The sequence below is a fragment of the Solanum dulcamara genome, chromosome 4 (assembly GCF_947179165.1).
Source record: "Solanum dulcamara chromosome 4, daSolDulc1.2, whole genome shotgun sequence".
NCBI lineage: Eukaryota > Viridiplantae > Streptophyta > Magnoliopsida > Solanales > Solanaceae > Solanum > Solanum dulcamara.
Window position 1 is genome coordinate 19369177 of NC_077240.1, and position 17886 is coordinate 19387062.

The window sequence follows — 17886 nt, forward strand, 5'->3', positions numbered from 1 at the left end:
ATTACGGGTACGGCGGGGGCCTTGTCCCACCTTATGTTACTGTTCTTACTCTTAGAGGTCGGTGAACATGTACGTGGGTTGTGTATACATGTATGTGGGTTGTATATGTATGTGTGAACAGTTGTGCCTATATGTTACGATAGCCTCGTCGGCTTATATATTTTCTTGCATGTTGGCACGCTATGACTCAAATAGGAGACATGTATACTTATAGCTAGCAAGGGTATATGTGAGTGTCCAGTTCAAGCACCCGTCACGGCCCACGGGGTTGGATCGTGACAAGCAAAATATAAATTTCACGAAAATAATCCAAGAAAAAAATGTGAGTTGCAATGGAAAGGGATATGAATGGATTTATTGAGCTAGTTGAGTTGGGTAGAAGAATTATATTCAGAGAAAAAATTAACTGGGATGAAAATATATCAAAGTAGATGTCACATAAGATAATAAGAATGGAAACTGAGAGTTAACAGTCCAAAGACAAATATGTGCCAAAAATTGAAAGATAAGAACACAATATATATTAAAAAATAGAGTTAAGGATGAATAACACATCTAGATTATCTCATTTTTTTGAGTTTCATAGCTGAAGTATCGAGAGTATGAGTTTACCACCTGAATTATCATCTAATAATTAGCGAAAACACATTTAGACGTGGACTAAACCAAAATTTTGTCTAGAAATGCTTGTAGGTGCATTTGTTTATAAAATTTCTGTCCAATTGACATATATAACAACTTTATTTTCAGACACATTATTATTTTAATATATTTTTAATTGACTTCTTTAAATTCTAAACTCTCCCTTTTCAAGTACGAGGCGAGACAAAACCACGATTAAGAAGGTGGAGAAGAAGATGGTGAATGTCACGGTTTGAAATAAATTAATTTATACGATGATAATTTTAACCTTTAACTTTATATTAATTTATTTAGATTTGCCATAATAAAATTATTTTTCTACGTGGCAGGATTTTTAAACAAAAGAGAGATTATACACACAACATCAGAAATTAGTTGAGATGTGTTTTACAACCGATTGACTGATAGTTGTGGTAGAAAACTCAAAATTTCAATAGTTTATATATGAAAGTCAAAAAAATTAAATAATTTAAATGTATTTTTGAACCTTAACTCAAAGAAATATAATAAAGGATAAATTAAGCTTTTTTTTTTATAGTACAACACAAATGTGACTTTTTTTTCTGAAAGAAAAATGTACAAAATATATAAAGCACCAAAAACGAAATGTTTAAAAAATATGTGAGAGCCAGCAAATCACCAGAATGCAACCATATTACTGAATACAGACTCCGTTTTTCGCCAAACCTCTTCAAAAACACCCCTCACGCGCACCGCACCCTCCCAATACACACACACACACACTCCCTCTCTGTTTCTCGCTAAAGCCAACGAATCCACGCTTCCCTTTGCTTTCTCCGTGATCATTTTCCGGCGAGATCCCTGATACTCCGTCGGAAAATCCTGATCGGATCCTCCATCTCTTCTTTTTACTGGATTCACTTTGTCATACCAAAAGATCCGATTAGATGGCTCCGGTTTCGGCTCTCGCAAAGTACAAGCTCGTCTTCTTAGGAGATCAATCCGTCGGAAAGACCAGTATTATCACGCGATTCATGTATGATAAATTTGATAACACCTATCAGGTATACACGTCTCTTAATTCGTTATTCATGTGATTCGTTCACCTTTTGTTTCTGCGGATCTGTTTCTCAATAAAATTTGTCGTCTTCTTGTTGTAAGCAGTATTTAGTTTTGCTACATAAGGACTTAATAATCATTTTTCAAGATCTTTATCTGCAAAGCTCATTTATTTGTACTTTTAGGTATAATTTGCTCATACTGAGAGAAAGTGTTTGAAGCAATGCATTCGATAATAGATATTTCACAATGCATTGTTGGTTATATTATTTGCTTATAGTGTAACACAGATTTTACGTCATCATAGGTCAGTTTTCTGTTTGTGGAATTTTGATTGTGGTAGATTGCTCTCTGGAAGTTGGTCGCCTTAATAACTGATAAGTGTTAGCGTATCTAATATGAAGTAATGACGCTTGTATTATACAATTCAGCAGAGAGATAAAGACGCGGGTGTAAGTTGTAGCTTATCATCCTGTATCTCCTCACTCTCTAATAACCCGGAAAGCTGCTTGTCCTCTTCCTTGCACATTATTGACAAGATAATCCACATGACCTTCTGGGGAGTGTTATGTATGTAAATGAGTTACATCAAATAATGCCTGGAAAGCTAGCTCTCTATACTTACTAGTCTCTAGAAGATATAGTTAGAAAATATTCTCTTATCCATGTTATGGATCCTTAAGCCTCCCAACTTATTTTTTCTTCCCTTCTCTCGACAAACTATATATCTGGACTTAATACTTGAAGTTGTGCCTACGTTGATCCAGAAAATTTATTATAGATTCTCAATTTTTTTCTCCTTATTTTTTGTGGATGGTGTTTGGTCTTACCTTCTTTTACTGTGACTGAGTGTTTTATTTTGTCCGACAGTAACATTCTTCTTCTTTCGAATATTTCCTGGAAGTATATCACACTCTTAACCATGGCAGTTAGTAAATGACTTGCTTTATCGTGATTTGCTGACTTTTAGACAATTATTTCATCAAGTCTCAGTTCCCATGCCTTGATGGAACAGAGTTCTTGTATGTCTTTTTGATTGTGAAACTGCCTGCAATCTAGACTTTCTAGTCCTTGCTTCCCCTCTTCTAGTAAAGTATTTTCATTTCAACAGACAACTTCCTCTTCTTGTTCAAATTTTAGCCGTTTTACTTTTTATTTATTTATTCAAATAGAAGATACGTTATTAAGCATACTCATTTTATTTAAATTTTTGTTCAGGCCACAATTGGTATTGACTTCCTGTCGAAGACTATGTATCTGGAAGATCGTACAGTAAGATTGCAGCTATGGTAAGATGTACTTGTTGATGAGACAATGCCTGTTCATTGAGCTCTGATCATAAACACTGTTTAACATTTTTAATACGTTACATTTGTGCCATGTTATTAAGGAGTAACAACACTAATCTGTTCGAGGTAAGACAACTAACGGTACAATGAGACGCCTTGTTTTACTCTATTTCATGGAAAATTGATGTACCTATCCCTGATTATGGGCGTTAACATATATCAAGATGGGAATCGGTCAGTTAAAGTTTCTTGCTAAAATAGACTTTTTAGTGGATACCTTCAGATATAATTGCTCTTGCTTCTGTATTCAGTAGGAAATATAAGGGGATAGAAAAAAATTCCTATCTAGCCTTGTAATGCTAGGTTTTGTTTCTCCTTTATGCTTTCCAATTGGATTATGAGTAATTATCATACTTATTGCCATATTATGCAAATGCCCTGGCCTGACACAAACATTCTTCTCAAATCAGTCATGGTAACAAAATTTTCTCTGTATTCAGTAGGAAAAATAAGGGGATAGAAAAAAATTCTTATCTAGCCTTGTAATGCTAGGTTTTGTTTCTCCTTTATGCCTTCCAATTGGATTATGAGTAATTATCATACTTATTGCCATATTATGCAAATGCCCTGGCCTGACACAAACATTCTTCTCAAATCAGTCATGGTAACAAAATTTTCTTTGACCTGTTTTCACTAATTGGGAAAACATTTCACTGTTTCCAGGTTTCTTGTTTGGTTCTTTTGATGCTGGGTTTAGCATTCATTTACATTTTCAAGTGCTCTAAAATTTGTCTTACATGATATACTTACAGGGATACTGCTGGTCAAGAGAGATTTAGGAGTCTCATACCAAGCTATATTAGGGACTCCTCTGTTGCTGTCATTGTGTATGATGTTGCAAGTACGTCACAATTTAATTTTGTGCAGTTCTTTGTTCTGATCATACTCGATTTCCCGTTTATCCTTGCTTCTGGTGATATTTGCTTGGAAAAGAATTACAATGACATATCCCTTACTGAAGTGACACTGTTTTTTTCTTGTTGGTTCCAGGCAGGCAGTCCTTCTTAAACACTTCAAAGTGGATTGAGGAGGTTCGAACTGAGAGGGGCAGTGATGTTATTATTGTCCTTGTTGGTAACAAAACTGATCTTGTTGAGAAAAGGTAGCTGTAACTTTTTCGTTATCGTTTTCCTTTTCCTTTTCCTTTATGGAGGGCGTGAGGGTGAGAGAGGTTTTCCTTGAGTTGATGTGAAATTTTCACCTTACTTTTTGTCCTCTTACCTCATCTCATTTAATTTTCTGGCCTTAACCTGCAGTTAGGTTATGTGATGTCAAGATTTCTAATAATAGAATTCCTTGATGGTTACCCCCCCCCCCCCAAAAAAAAATGGTGAAATCTAGATACTATGTAAACAACAACAACATACATACCTGGTTAAATCCCACTAGGTGGGGTCTGGGGAAGGTAGAGTGTACGCAGATTTTACCACTACCTTATGGAGGTAGATAAGCTGAGGTAGAGAGACTGTTTCTGAAAGACCCCAGCTCAAGTGCATCAAACCCAAGTAATAAAGGAAGAAAAGCATGAAGAAAGTATAATAGTAAATACAACAATAGTGTAAAGTCTACAAGAAAGAAACTAGTGTATGGCTATTACTACAACAAACACTAACAAGCCTAAGCACGCCCTCTAACCCTACTAACCTTCTACCCTAATACGTAATTTTCACTCCTTTCTATCTAAAGTCATGTCCTCGGTAATATGAAGTTGCATCATGTCCTGTCTAATCACCTCTTCCTAATACTTTTTTCGGCCTACCTCTACCCCTCCGCACATCCCCTACAACCAGCTTCTTGCATCTTCTCACTGTGGCATTGACCCATCTCCTCCGCACATGCCCAAACCATCTCAAACGCTCTTCCCTCATCTTGCCCACCACATAGGTCACTCCCACCTTCTCCCGAATAACCTCATTTCTAAACTTGTCCCTTCTAGTATGTCCACACATCCATCTCAACATCTTCATCTCTGCAACATGCATCTTCTGAACATGTAAGTTCGTGACTGGCCAGCACTCCACCCCATACAACAAGGACGGTCTAACCACCACTCTGTAGAACTTACCTTTAAGTTTAGGTTGTACCTTCTTATCATATAAAACTCCCGAGGCATGCCTCCATTTCATCCATGCTGCCTTAATGTGATGTGTAACATCATCATCAATGTCACCACTTTCCTGAATTACGGACCCAAGATATTTAAAACTTTCTCTCTTGAAAATAGTCTGTGTAGCAAGCCTTACTTCCACATCTACTTCATCCATCACACCACTAAATTTGCACTCCAGATATTCCGTTTTGGTCCTGCTTAACCTGCATCCTTCGGACTCTAGAGTTTGTCTCCAAACCTTCAACCTAGCATTGACTCTGTCCCGAGTCTCATCAATCAGTACAATGTAGTTCGCAAATAACATACACCATGGAACCTCCTCCTGAATAGACCGAGTCAACTCATCCATCACCAAAGCAAATAGGAAAGAGCTAAGAACTGATCTAAGTGCTCTGAATCTCCTCCCACCGTTCTAACTCGGGTCTTGGCTCCATCGTACATGTCCTTGATCGCCCTAATATAAACCATTGGAACACCTTTAGCCTCCAAACACCTCCAGAGGACATCCCTAGGGACTTTGTTATAGGCCTTTTCAATGAGAATGAACAAGCTGAAAATAAATGGGGATTGGGAATCATATTGATGTCAAAATCTTATTCACTGGTTATGTGCATTCGCAATAGAAACTGAGAGCTCTAAATTGTTGAAAGTTGAATAATTTGAAGTGGATTCTACATTATGTACTAATTGTTTGTTATGCATTTTGGGGTAAAGGAACAAACTACTATGATTCAACAGCTGCTGTTACATTTATCACTACTGCAGGAATTTTGATGTTTTAGCAACATTTGCTCCTGAAGGGGCTAAAAACACTACAAATATAAGAGTGATGTCATCAAAAGCAAAACGTGAAAAAAGTTGAGAAAAGACATAAAGTCACCACTGAAGTTGTTCCATTTTTTCAAAAAGACACCTTAACTTTGCGGACGTCCTATGACCCCCTGAATAATTTTTTATTGATATTAATATAACATTTATAGCCACCTGATATTGTGAGTGTAACTCATTCTCTTAGAGGAGAGTGAGAGACCTAAATTTTAAGAAAAAAGAACAATTTTTACTTATTAAAAGAATTTAAACCTTTTTCTCTTTTTATTTCACTTTATTTTTTAATTTTCTATTTTTTTTCCCAGTTTCTTTTTCTATTCCTTCTTTTCTTTCTCCTTTCTTTCTCCTATGTTCTTGAAGAAAAAGAAGATGAAATTTTAAACAAAGGATGTAAAATCAAGTTCTTTACATATTTCAATCAACAATCTTTGAGTGGATTTTGAATTCTTTGATTTTCTTCCAATTAAGCGATTCTCTCCATCTCCATCTCCATCTCCGTCCCTATCTCCGCCCCTGTTGCCGTCATTGTCGCAACCCCAACCCCTTACCTCTACAACTTTAAAATCAGAGAACCCAAATGGGAGAAAGCGATTTAGGACCAAATTTACTCAAGAACAGAAAGAGAAAATGCATTCGTTTTCTGAGAAGTTATGTTGGAAATTACAGAAATGTGATGAAGTAGTTGTTGATGAATTTTGTCATGAAATTGGAGTTGGAAAAGGGGTTCTTAGAATTTGGATGCATAATAACAAGATCACTTTTGGGAAAAAAAGAGTACCAAATTTCCAATAATAATAGTAAAGATACCCACAATGAGTTCAATATCAGTGGCACAAGAAACAACAATGAAGGTAATCATCACAACAACAATGATAATAGGTACTACTAGTAATTGTGGTCTTCATCTTCGTATTTCCACTAAGGGGTCTTCTTCTTCATCATGATTTAGTCATTTTATAATTTTTTTTCTTTTATTTATAAAAAAACAGTCTTTTTCTCTATTTTTAAATTGGTTTATGACATTTTAACACGTGGCAATTAGTTATTGGTGCGTGAAAATTACTTTTTTCTTAAAAGTGGGATTGACTGAAAAATGAGGTAATAATATTACTTTTAAATTGTTTAGGGGGGGTCATAGGACGCCCGCAAAGTTAAGGTGTCTTTTTGAAAAAACGGGACAACTTCAGTGGTGACTTTGTCTTTTCTCAAAAAAGTTCTACCTGTAAGAGCTTCAAGCGCAAAGTACAAATAAAGTGAGGCTTTAACGAAGAAAGATGCAAATGAAGAGAAAAATATAAAGAGTACATATCTAATGCAAGGATAATACCTGTAAACACAAAAAATTGCTATATGACAACAACAACAACAACAAACCCAGTATAGTCCCACCATGTGGGGTCTGGGGAGGGTAGAGTGTACGCAGACCTAACCCCCACCTTGAAAGGTAGGACAGCTGTTTCCGAAAGACCCTCGGCTTAAGAGAGAAGAACAAGAGAGGAGAAACAAGGAAAACAAGACATAGGAATTAAAACAAAATACAAATTAAGTGATGTAGTTCTTTTTTTTTGTTTTGAATGAGAAAGAAGTGAGAAATCCTCGTTTCGACTCTGACTCTCCCGCTCCAGTGGTGTTCTCTTCAAGGTAGTGCCTATAGGTGACGGGAAGGACGCCTTAGCTCTTTTATGCTTGAATTGAAGTGTCAGCTGAGCGACGCGACTGGCTTGACCTGTTTGTCCATAGCTTCAAAGTTTGAAGGTGCCTCAAGCAAGCTTTGACAATTTGTATAAGAAGTTTGGTAAATGTGTGAGGGAAAGAATTTAAATGGTTCGATTACTAGTATTTGGTTGTAGATTCTAGGTATTGAGAGGTTTGAAGCAGTTTGTCTATTTTTGATTTTTAGGATGTAATGTGAGCATCTAAGTAAGATAATGCCATGGGCAGCTCCAAATTCTAGGGTCTTAAGGTTGTAATTCTTGTACAGTAAACACGTGCGCTTTGACTCACAGATACCGTGCTTGAAGTTCTTGGCCATCAAGCTAAGGGAAGAAAACCCCTCTTATATCAGAAGGAGGCTTGAAGATATCTTATTATTGCATAACCCATAGCGTAGTTGAATGTATTTATTGTTGCATTCATGTGTTCTTTTTGCTTGGATATTCATCTTTTTTTCCCCTTAAGCTTACTAAAGCTATCTAGATAGGAATTGACATTGTGGAAAAGAAAAAATTAGGGTCTTGATATATTCATTGGTCAAAGAATATCCATAAATGACCGATGATTTCTTCTTATAAATATTTTTGTTCTAAGTTAATTTATAAATACTTGAAAGTTGTGTAATATAGCCACTGAACTGACTTGCTAGTTTTCATAATTCGCTACCTGTCTATATTTGCAGTATGAATTCTATCAACACTTGTCCTTACTAGTGATTCAGATTAAGTTTATCGAGCTATATCGGGAACTATGAAGCATTTGACTAAGCTGGGGTGGGAAATTGTTAGGGCAAGTGAGGTTCTTATTTTCCACTAGTGCTCTGGATCTTATTCAGGGATTAGTAGTTGAGATGCCCATATGGTCTGGTTGAAGTAGATGTCTTTGTGCAACCATATGCGGATTTACAAGAAAGTATTAAAACTTAAAAGGTCCTGGGTTTTACCATTGACCACAGATGTCAGTTGACAGGTGTGTAGTTATGTGACTAGCTACCTGTATAGGTGCTTTTGGATTCTTCCTCAAGGAATTAGTTAATGATCATTCAGTATGTACGTACTATATTTCACCTTCTATTTGTTAGGTAGGAATAGTTTTAGCATTATCTGATCTAAATAGAAACTTTCTTAGCAGAGCCTTAGTAATGCATTGGGGCTCAAGTGTAAGGATTCTTGGCCTTTTCACTTATCTTGTTCTGTAATAGAGGAAATTTACATTTCCTCATGGAGTGATAAAGTAATTGCCACTTTTTTTATGTGCTACAAATTCCATTATATGTCAAAGAAATAGTAGAGAGATTTCGAGAGTATCTGATGGTCTATTATGTTGAAGCTGCGTCTGGATTTACATAAAAAGCTTAGGGAATTGTGTGGAGTACACCCTTCTTTTGCTGCGAGCAAAGAGTAGTCCGTGGCTTCGAGCCCCAGTAATGATTACATATTAGTGAGCTTTTGTTGTGCTGTCTACAACTGGAGTATTGTGTTCTTATGAGTAGTCTTATTATTGCTATATCTAAAACATGATTCTCATGTACTCTTTTGCCCTGTGGCAAATTGCAGGCAAGTTTCAATTGAGGAAGGAGAAGCGAAAGCTCGCGAACTAAATGTGATGTTTATTGAAACCAGTGCAAAGGCTGGCTTCAATATTAAAGTAAGTGATATTAGCTTCTACTTTGCTTCAATAAAATGTGAAAATGTGTTATCTTTTCGTATGGAAAATAACAATATCCATCATTTGTGCATTCATGCTAAGAAACTCAGTGCTGTGATGTTGTCAAGTTATTGTTCTCAACTGCTTATTCTTTCATCCGCTTGCTGTTTTATTGCTGATAGTGCATATTCAACTCTTGCAGCCTCTTTTTAGGAAAATTGCAGCAGCATTGCCAGGAATGGAGACACTATCTTCAGCTAAGCAAGAGGACATGGTTGATGTCAATCTCAAGTCAAGCAACACAAATGCATCCCAATCACAGGCACAATCAGGAGGATGTGCTTGTTAATCTTATGGTTTGCAATTCTATAGTTTTCGACTCAGTTTTATATTTTGTTTTTGACAACAAGTATTTTCTGTAAAGTTCTTTGTTGACTTTCGTAAAATTTGAATTTTTTGTTTTTGCTGTTTGTTAAAGTTGGACACAGGAGGTTGTCATCCTAGTTGAGTAAGACTTAGTATGTTTCACTTATTTGTATGAGTCTCTAGACCTATGCAATTTAGCAGCCCCCTTATGGAACAAGTCTTTTAAGCGCATGTTATCAGCTGATTCATTGCAGTTTTGTAATCAGAAATTTTGGTTGGACGTTCTTGAGTGAGTAATGGTTGAACGCAGAGAAACTCTATATGTACCTCGCATGCAAGTTGTGTGAGTTTTTTTTTCTTTTTCTTTTTCTGTTTCACAAATTAGTAGAGCCAGATTTTACACTTTTGGTTCCACAAACTTTGGGTCTGCCAAATTTCTAAGAAAACGGTGCTTGGAGCACTCTTTGTTTGTGCATAATAACGTATTAGAAATGACTCAAAAATATTCTATACGTATTTTCGGTCTCTCTCCACCTCTCCTCGTACCCTCTATAATTAACCTCCTGCACCTCCTAACTGGTGCATCCACGCATCTCCTCGTCACATGTTCAATCATCTTAGTCTTGCTTTTCTCTTCTTGTCCACCACGGAGTCCACTCTAACCTTATTCTTAAAAATATTTTTAACGTATTAGAATTGACGCAAAAATACCCCGTTTACCTATTGGATCAAAACATGCCTTAATATATTAACAATGACTCAAAAATAGTCTCTCTACCTATTGAATAAAATTTGCCCCTAGAATTATTTTCACGTTTAAATTGCCCCTCCATTAACAAAATAATTATATTTTCATCAAACACGTGACCTTTATTTATTTCACAAAATTCTAACCCAACCTACTCATGACCCAACCCAATACGAAATGCGTTTAAAATTAACACAGCTAGGCGATGAAATTATTTTTTCAGTTCCCGTTTTCAATTAATTTCTGTACCAACATAGCACAGGAGTTCAAACCTAGACCCCAAAATGGAGTGGCAGACTCGACCAAAATGAACTAAAGATGAGACATCTTCAGTCACTTTTGTTATTCAAAACTAAAAAATAAAGTTTCTCGTAACTTTCGGCCTTTTCTCTTTAGAAGATGGTGAATCTAACCACATTTATCCAATCCCATTAAAAGTACTCCACCAACTTTCTATAAATATCAATTTATATGTTTTTTTTTTCTTAAATACGTGTTTGTAACAAATTTTCGAGAAAATAGCCAAATGCCCCCTAATCTATTACCGAGTTCTCAACTACACACCTATACTTCACGAGGGTTCTATTACCCTCTAAACTATTTCAAAATGGAATTAACTTTACCCTAAAATGCAATATTCAGATTTGTTGTGTGCATGAAATACATGCACCAACCCATAATTAACATGTGTATTTTCTATTTATTTTTATTTTTTATTTACTTTCTTCCTCATTCTTCTTTTTTTAATCACATTTTACTATCTTTTCACCATTAAAATAATATTAAAGATTTTCTAATGATAGCTAAAATGCAAAAAGAAGGGTCAATTTTCTTAAAAATCTTGTCAAGAATCTTCTTTCTAATGATGAATTCAAACAGAAGGGTGTTGCTGAAAATAAAAATTCATCAAATGGGTTGAAGAAAAAAATCAACCTTTTTGCAAAGGATGAACAAGAAAGTGAGTTTCTTTTATTTCTTTTCTGATAGTAAATTAGGTGTAAATAACGTTACAGATCTAATATTTTTTTTTTGGACAATTTGAAATATTGATTTATATACATGAAAAAGATGAAAAGTGAGGTAAACTAAGATGAAAAAGTTGCTGAAAAAAAATTGATGATAAATTCATCTTCTTAGTTTTTTGGTTTCCTCTTCTGCGTTGATTATTTTCTCGCTATCACTAACATAGTCAATCCATCAGAAATAGAAGTATGTTGGTTGTTGTTTCTTCTATACCATGGAAGTGTGTGAGGGAAAGTAATTATCTCCATTAAACTAGAGGTCATTTTATTTTTTAAAAATAAATAAATAGAAAAATAAAATATAAATTATTTAACTATAACAAAAATGTAATAAAATTATTTTTTACATGGCTTTTTTCTTCTCACTTTCTCAAAGAGAGTGTAATGCACTCTCTCTGTGCCAACTCAGCATTTAAAGGATAATTTATTCCACCTTAAAATAGTTATGAGTATAAGTGTGTAGTTGGTAAAATTGGTAATAGGTTGAAGGGGCATTTGATTATGTTCTCACAAATTTCCTCAAGTATGAAAATATACTGCAATTATAAAATAAAATATAAATCTTAGTGTTGTATTTTTTAAATTAGGATGATGTGAATCTCTTTGAGATGCCTCTTCAATGTATTACTTTTTATTCAGGTATAAACTAAGATTTAAAATAGAATAATCTTCAAACACCTTAACTAAAATATGACTCATGTTGTAGGGTCTTACATAATATATATCCGTTAAAAATAATTTATAACTATACTAATATTTAAAATTTATTATAATCGTAAACAAAAAGTTAATTTTTTTTTCTTAAATTTTATTCTTAATCAAACAGTGCCGCGAGGCGCAAAATATATCATCTTTTCATTTATATTCCTCACGGGTCTCTAAATAATCTCCCCCACATGTCCCCTCCCCATTGGACAAAGCCCAGCCACCCTCAATTTCTCCCTCCTACTTTCTTTCCCATTCATGCTCATCATCTGATTACCTTTCCAAATACGTCTTCAATTTCCAACGTCCATTTTTTTTTAAATATTTATATTATGTTTGAACGGTGGGTTTTCATAGTTTCATATAGTATTGTATAGTATAAACTGTATGGTTTACTGTTGTTTAATAATAATTTTATTGTTTAGTTTGACTGTATAGTACTATATCGTAACTAATAAATTTACGAAAAATGCCCTTAATTATTACTGAATGCCAATGCGGTGTTGTTACAATCTCACAAAATGTTACTATTTCCTTCTTCTTCGAGTTTTCATGGCTTTAACCATTCATTGACCGAAGTATGAGTATTTTTTTTACTCTTTGTTTCAATTTTAAGCTAATGGGTGTAGCTCAATGTGGTTTGTTTTATGTTCTTTTGATTCACTGTGAAGTGGGGTTGGTTTTATTTTTTTTCGTTTTGTTTATGTGATTCCACATGAGATAACAAGCACAATTGAAGAGAGAATTTCTATTTGAAATTCCTAGAAGTTTCAAAGATTGTTGCATGAGAATGAGTAATACGACATGAAAACGATAGATATATTAGGATAACGTTTAATAAAGAATAAAATTAAATTAAAATTATTTAAAATTAAGGGTATAATTGAAAAAAAACAGATAAACAATGGAATACCATCAAATTGGTAGTTTCAAAAAATAAAAGTTTTCATGATTATATCATATAATTAAAAAAACAATCAAAACACACGTGATTCTCTTACTAACTATATCATACCATACAACGAAAAATTACTATTCAAACAAGCTTAGGGGTAGTTGGGGTAAATGGAGGGTCGGGGGTTGTAGTCATAAATACATTTTTTTAAAAAATATATTTTTTAATATTCGATTTCCATGTTGAAGAACTAATCTCTTCTTTTTTCGCTTTTTTTAATATGTAGGGGTAATTTGAGTAGGGGTGGGGGTTGTAGTAGTAAATTCGGCTAAAGCTCTCTCTCCTCCTTTAAATTTGTATTCAGTTTAGTTTGTATTTGATTAAAGTTCCGTTCTTCTCTCCGACTCAAGGCTCCTGTAGCCGCTTGACCAATATTTCCCTTCTTTTCCACCATGGCAGGTCCTCTCTTTCTCCCTTTTTCTGTATTTTTACCTAAACATATATCTTTTGTGGGTTTTCGCTTGTTTATGGTCAATCGGTTGTTTCAATTTGAAAAAAAAGAAGGATTCTTGGGGTTTCTGTGGCATGATTTTTTGTTTTCTTTCTGATCACTATGATGTTTTTGAGTTATTTGTATTGTGGGTTGTGTTATATGATAAGGGGATCAATTGGATTCATCTTTGATGCTCTAATTATGAATAAAGAATTGATTTTCAGCGAAGCTTTTGAATTTCATCCATAAATTTGAGGGAAAAAAATGTGACCTTTTCTTGGTCAAACAGCAAATTTAGAAGGAAGAATGATAATGGTCTTTTCGTTTTCCTTTTGTTAAGTATGAGTTTAAGATTTTTACTTTTTCAGCTCTGAGCTATTCCTGTATCATACACTTAAAGAATCATAATTTATCTGAAGTAAAAATCACTTCTTTTTTTTTTGTGTGTATTACACTAAGGTGTTTTAATGCCAATGAAATTAATTCATATTAGGCCATAGAGTCCTCACATCTTTAGTACACCTTAAAAAATTTAAGAAACATCTCCTCGAGGTATTGGTAAGGTCTACATTTCCCAAGCCCTGCTTTTGAGACTATACTGGGTTGCTGTTGTTGTTGTAAGAGATTTTAAGAAAAGGTTGGATTGCTTCTGTTTGGTAACGAGATTAGTAATAGTTGTTGTTGTTCTTGGATTACTTCTCAATAGTTGCCGTGAATAACTGCTTGTGCTTGTTAAAAGAATATTTGGGGCATGTATATATGAGATATTAGAGGAGACAGGACAAGTGATCACTTGTAATCAGTCCATCTATAACTCTCTTGCGTGTTATGTCTTTGATAACTTGATTGGTTGTGTTCTTTGTATTTGTTGATACCATACTCAGTATGTCCATGGTTGTTCTAACATCAGATAATCAGCAACCTATTTTGCAAAAACATAATGCACAGCATCCACTGGTAAAGATGAACCGTCTGCACTTTTGGCTTCTGGTGGCACTAAACATTATTTTCCTTCTCGTTGGTCAAGCTGCTGCTGTAATTTTGGGAAGATTTTACTATGAGAAGGGTGGAAATAGTAAATGGATGGCCACTGTAGTCCAGACAGCTGCTTTTCCTCTTCTTTTCATTCCTTACCTATTCATTTCTTCTCCTCAAACTCATTCAGAAGGTTCCAATCGACCTTCAATCACCACAGTTAGCGTGGTCTATTTTGTAATTGGTGTACTGGTTGCAGGAGATAATATGCTTTATTCAACCGGTCTATTGTATCTCTCTGCTTCTACGTATTCCCTTATTTGTGCAACACAATTAGTTTTCAGTGCAGTTCTTTCTTACTTCCTAAACCATCAAAAGTTCACAGCACTGATTATGAATTCTGTTGTCGTGCTCTCTTTATCTGCCTCTCTTCTTGCTGTTAACGAAGATTCTGATAGGCCTTCAGGCGTAACTAAGTCTAAATATGTCATTGGATTTCTAGTTACTCTTGCCGCTTCAGCTATGTATGCTCTCTTGCTTTCCCTTATGCAGCTTTCATTCCAAAAAGTTCTAAAGAAAGAAACGTTTTCCGTGGTTCTGGAGATGCAAATTTACACAGCACTTGTAGCCACTGCTGTCTCTACAGCGGGTCTCTTTGCTAGTGGAGAATGGAAGACTTTGCGAGGGGAAATGGGTAGTTTTACTGCTGGAGAACTTGCGTACGTGATGACTCTGGTTTGGACAGCTATAGCTTGGCAGATTTGCTCAGTTGGGGTTGTTGGTTTGGTTTTCGTGGTGTCCTCATTGTTCTCTAATGTCATTAGTACACTTTCCTTGGCGATTACCCCTATTGCTTCAGTGATGATCCTCCATGACAAGATGAACGGCGTGAAGATAATTGCCATGCTGATGGCGGTTTGGGGCTTTTCTACTTACATATACCAGAATTACGTCGATGATCTTAAGGCAAGCAAAGCACCAAGCGCCGTTGATGATACTCCAAACGAGTCGACATCTTGCTGAAGTCTTTGGGCCTGACAATTATATAGGCCATAGTTTCACAGAATTGTTAAAAGAGTTTCTGGAACACACAGCTAAAACTCTTTAGATACTTGTTTTTAGTTAGAAAATTTGTTATATGACAAATTCCTGCAATGAAAATTTAGTAGCAAAATCTTGATTTTCATGTCATTAATAACAGTTCCATTGGCAGAAGAGGTTTGATTACCATACTTAGATGTAAGATTAAGGGTTCAAAAGTTCCCTGTGAAAATATTGTATTGTGATTTTTTTTTTTTTTTTTTTTTTTTTTTTTTTTTTTTTTTTTTACGGGAACAGACCCTACACGAGGCTCCCACCTCTCGTGCACAGCCAGGGGTTGAGCCGCACACCCCCAAGCCTTATTATACATAAAACAGAAAAATACACGGAGGGGGACATAAACCTAACCTCCAATCCTATGGTGGTTCATAAGTCGGTCATCCTACTAAGGTCAGCCAACTCATCCCCGATACAAACACACGAAAAGGAAACCTAGAAACTATGCACCTAAAGAAGAGGACTCCTCTCGATACACAGAAACTAGGAAAGCATAAATAAGGGAGACTCGCCCTTTACATAAAATAAAGGAAAAATCTAAATAAAACTGGGGATGAATCCTCATAAAAGCTATATACATTTTAGCGTCAACGAGGATCATCAAATAACATGGCTAAAAATATAGCATGGAGACAAACACTGCAATTGGGCGCTCAATCCAATGCTGCAACACTAGTAGTAGATCATGGAGGCTTCTTAATCCTTTTGGTCTTCCTCCGTCTAAAGCTAGGTAGGCCGGCTCTATCTAGCATGTAGTATCCTCGTGTACCCCGAGGTAGCTGTTGGAGGGTGGTGTAGTGGCCTGGAGTGGTAAGAGTGTGACTGTGCTTGGAGAGAGCATCCGCAGTGAAGTTTGCCTCCCTGTATACATGCTTGCAAGAAAAGAAAACAAATAATTCGGAAATATCAACAAGGTCATGAGTTATCCGGTGAAGGCTCCACGGAGGTTTCGTGTGATGATTGATCCATTTAGTGATCAACTCCGAGTCGACTTCTAGGATAACGTGCTGAAAGCCCTGTTGAATGCATCATTTAAGCCCATAAACTGCCGCCTCTAGTTCGGCTTGATTGTTGGTTCCCTCCCCTAACGGTATGGCGTAGGCGAAGATGAATCTACCCATATGATCTCTTAAGATGCCACCCCCCCCAATTGCCCCCGGATTACCCAACGCGCTTCCGTCAGTGTTCAGCTTAACGAAACCGAGTTGTGGTTTAGTCCACGAGACTTGGGTGATTTTCATTTCATGAGCACACTTATCTATGTAGGAAATAGTGTGGATCCAGTTTGAAGGCCAATGGATATAGGGGTACGCGATTCTAAGTAGATTAGAGATGTCTTTGAAAACTGCAAATTTCACTCTCGCCAGGCTAGAAATCTTTCCCCCGTATTTGCTCGCGCACCTATTCTTCCACAAATTCCAACATATAAATATTGGGGTGGAGTGAAAGATAAGTTTGTGAGCTTCTGTGTGGTACTTGTGAAGCCACCAACTCATAACAAGAGGTTTGAGGGGTGTGGCTTCATGCTTTATCCCTAGGGAGTCAGAGAAGTAGCGCCAAATATTCCTAGCGAAGTGGCCCGTGCTGAAAATGTGCTCTATGGTGTCTGGACCTGGACTGTGGCAGCAATAGCATGGAGTGGAAACCTGACCGAATGCAATGATCTTTTCCTCCGTTGGCAGCTTGCCTCTAAAAGCCCTCCACAGCAAAAAAGAGCATTTAAAGGGGATGTTTTTGTGCCAAGTGTAATGGTCGGAAAGTGTCTTGGTCCTATGTTCCCTCACAAGCTGCCATGCCGAGGAGCATGTGAAGTTCCCATTGGTATTCAGCTTCCAAATGGCCTGGTCCGGTGTGTTTCCTTGCAGTTGAAGTGTGGAAGAAGTGATAAGAGGAACTAGTTGCGCTGGTGCCAATTGATTTAGCATATCGATGTTCCATTGTCCATCTATAAGAAAATCAGCCACCCTAGCATTGCTTGCTCTTCCCAACTCCTGCCTATAGTTGGCTAAGGGTCCGATACCTAGCCAATCGTCCCACCAAAAACAACATGAACCCGAGTGAATCCTCCATTGAATGTGAGGTTCGGCAATGTGTTTGTTGTGCATCATGTGTTTCCACACAAGCGACTGTCCAGAATGGAATTTTTTGATGATGGGGTTGGCTCTCTGACAGTATTTGGCTCTAAGGAACTCACCCCACAACGTTGGTTTAGCTCTAAAGATCCACCATTGCTTTAACTGGAGAGATTTGCACACATCTATAGTTCTCCTTAACC

At 36.2% G+C, this 17886-nt stretch overlaps 2 protein-coding genes across 2 annotated transcripts; both read left to right on the plus strand.

Moving 5' to 3' along the window:
* The first annotated feature begins 1259 nt into the window (after positions 1 to 1259).
* Positions 1260 to 9959, plus strand: LOC129886805 (ras-related protein RABH1b). Its single transcript, XM_055961658.1, has 6 exons — positions 1260 to 1667; positions 2881 to 2951; positions 3764 to 3852; positions 4002 to 4113; positions 9219 to 9309; positions 9512 to 9959. The coding sequence occupies exons 1-6, from the start codon at positions 1551 to 1553 to the stop codon at positions 9656 to 9658; spliced, it is 627 nt and encodes a 208-aa protein (XP_055817633.1). The 5' UTR covers positions 1260 to 1550; the 3' UTR covers positions 9659 to 9959.
* Positions 9960 to 13308: 3349 nt separating this feature from the next.
* Positions 13309 to 15743, plus strand: LOC129886807 (probable purine permease 11). The gene is made up of 2 exons (XM_055961659.1): positions 13309 to 13504; positions 14449 to 15743. The coding sequence occupies exons 1-2, from the start codon at positions 13498 to 13500 to the stop codon at positions 15534 to 15536; spliced, it is 1095 nt and encodes a 364-aa protein (XP_055817634.1). The 5' UTR covers positions 13309 to 13497; the 3' UTR covers positions 15537 to 15743.
* Positions 15744 to 17886: the final 2143 nt, after the last annotated feature.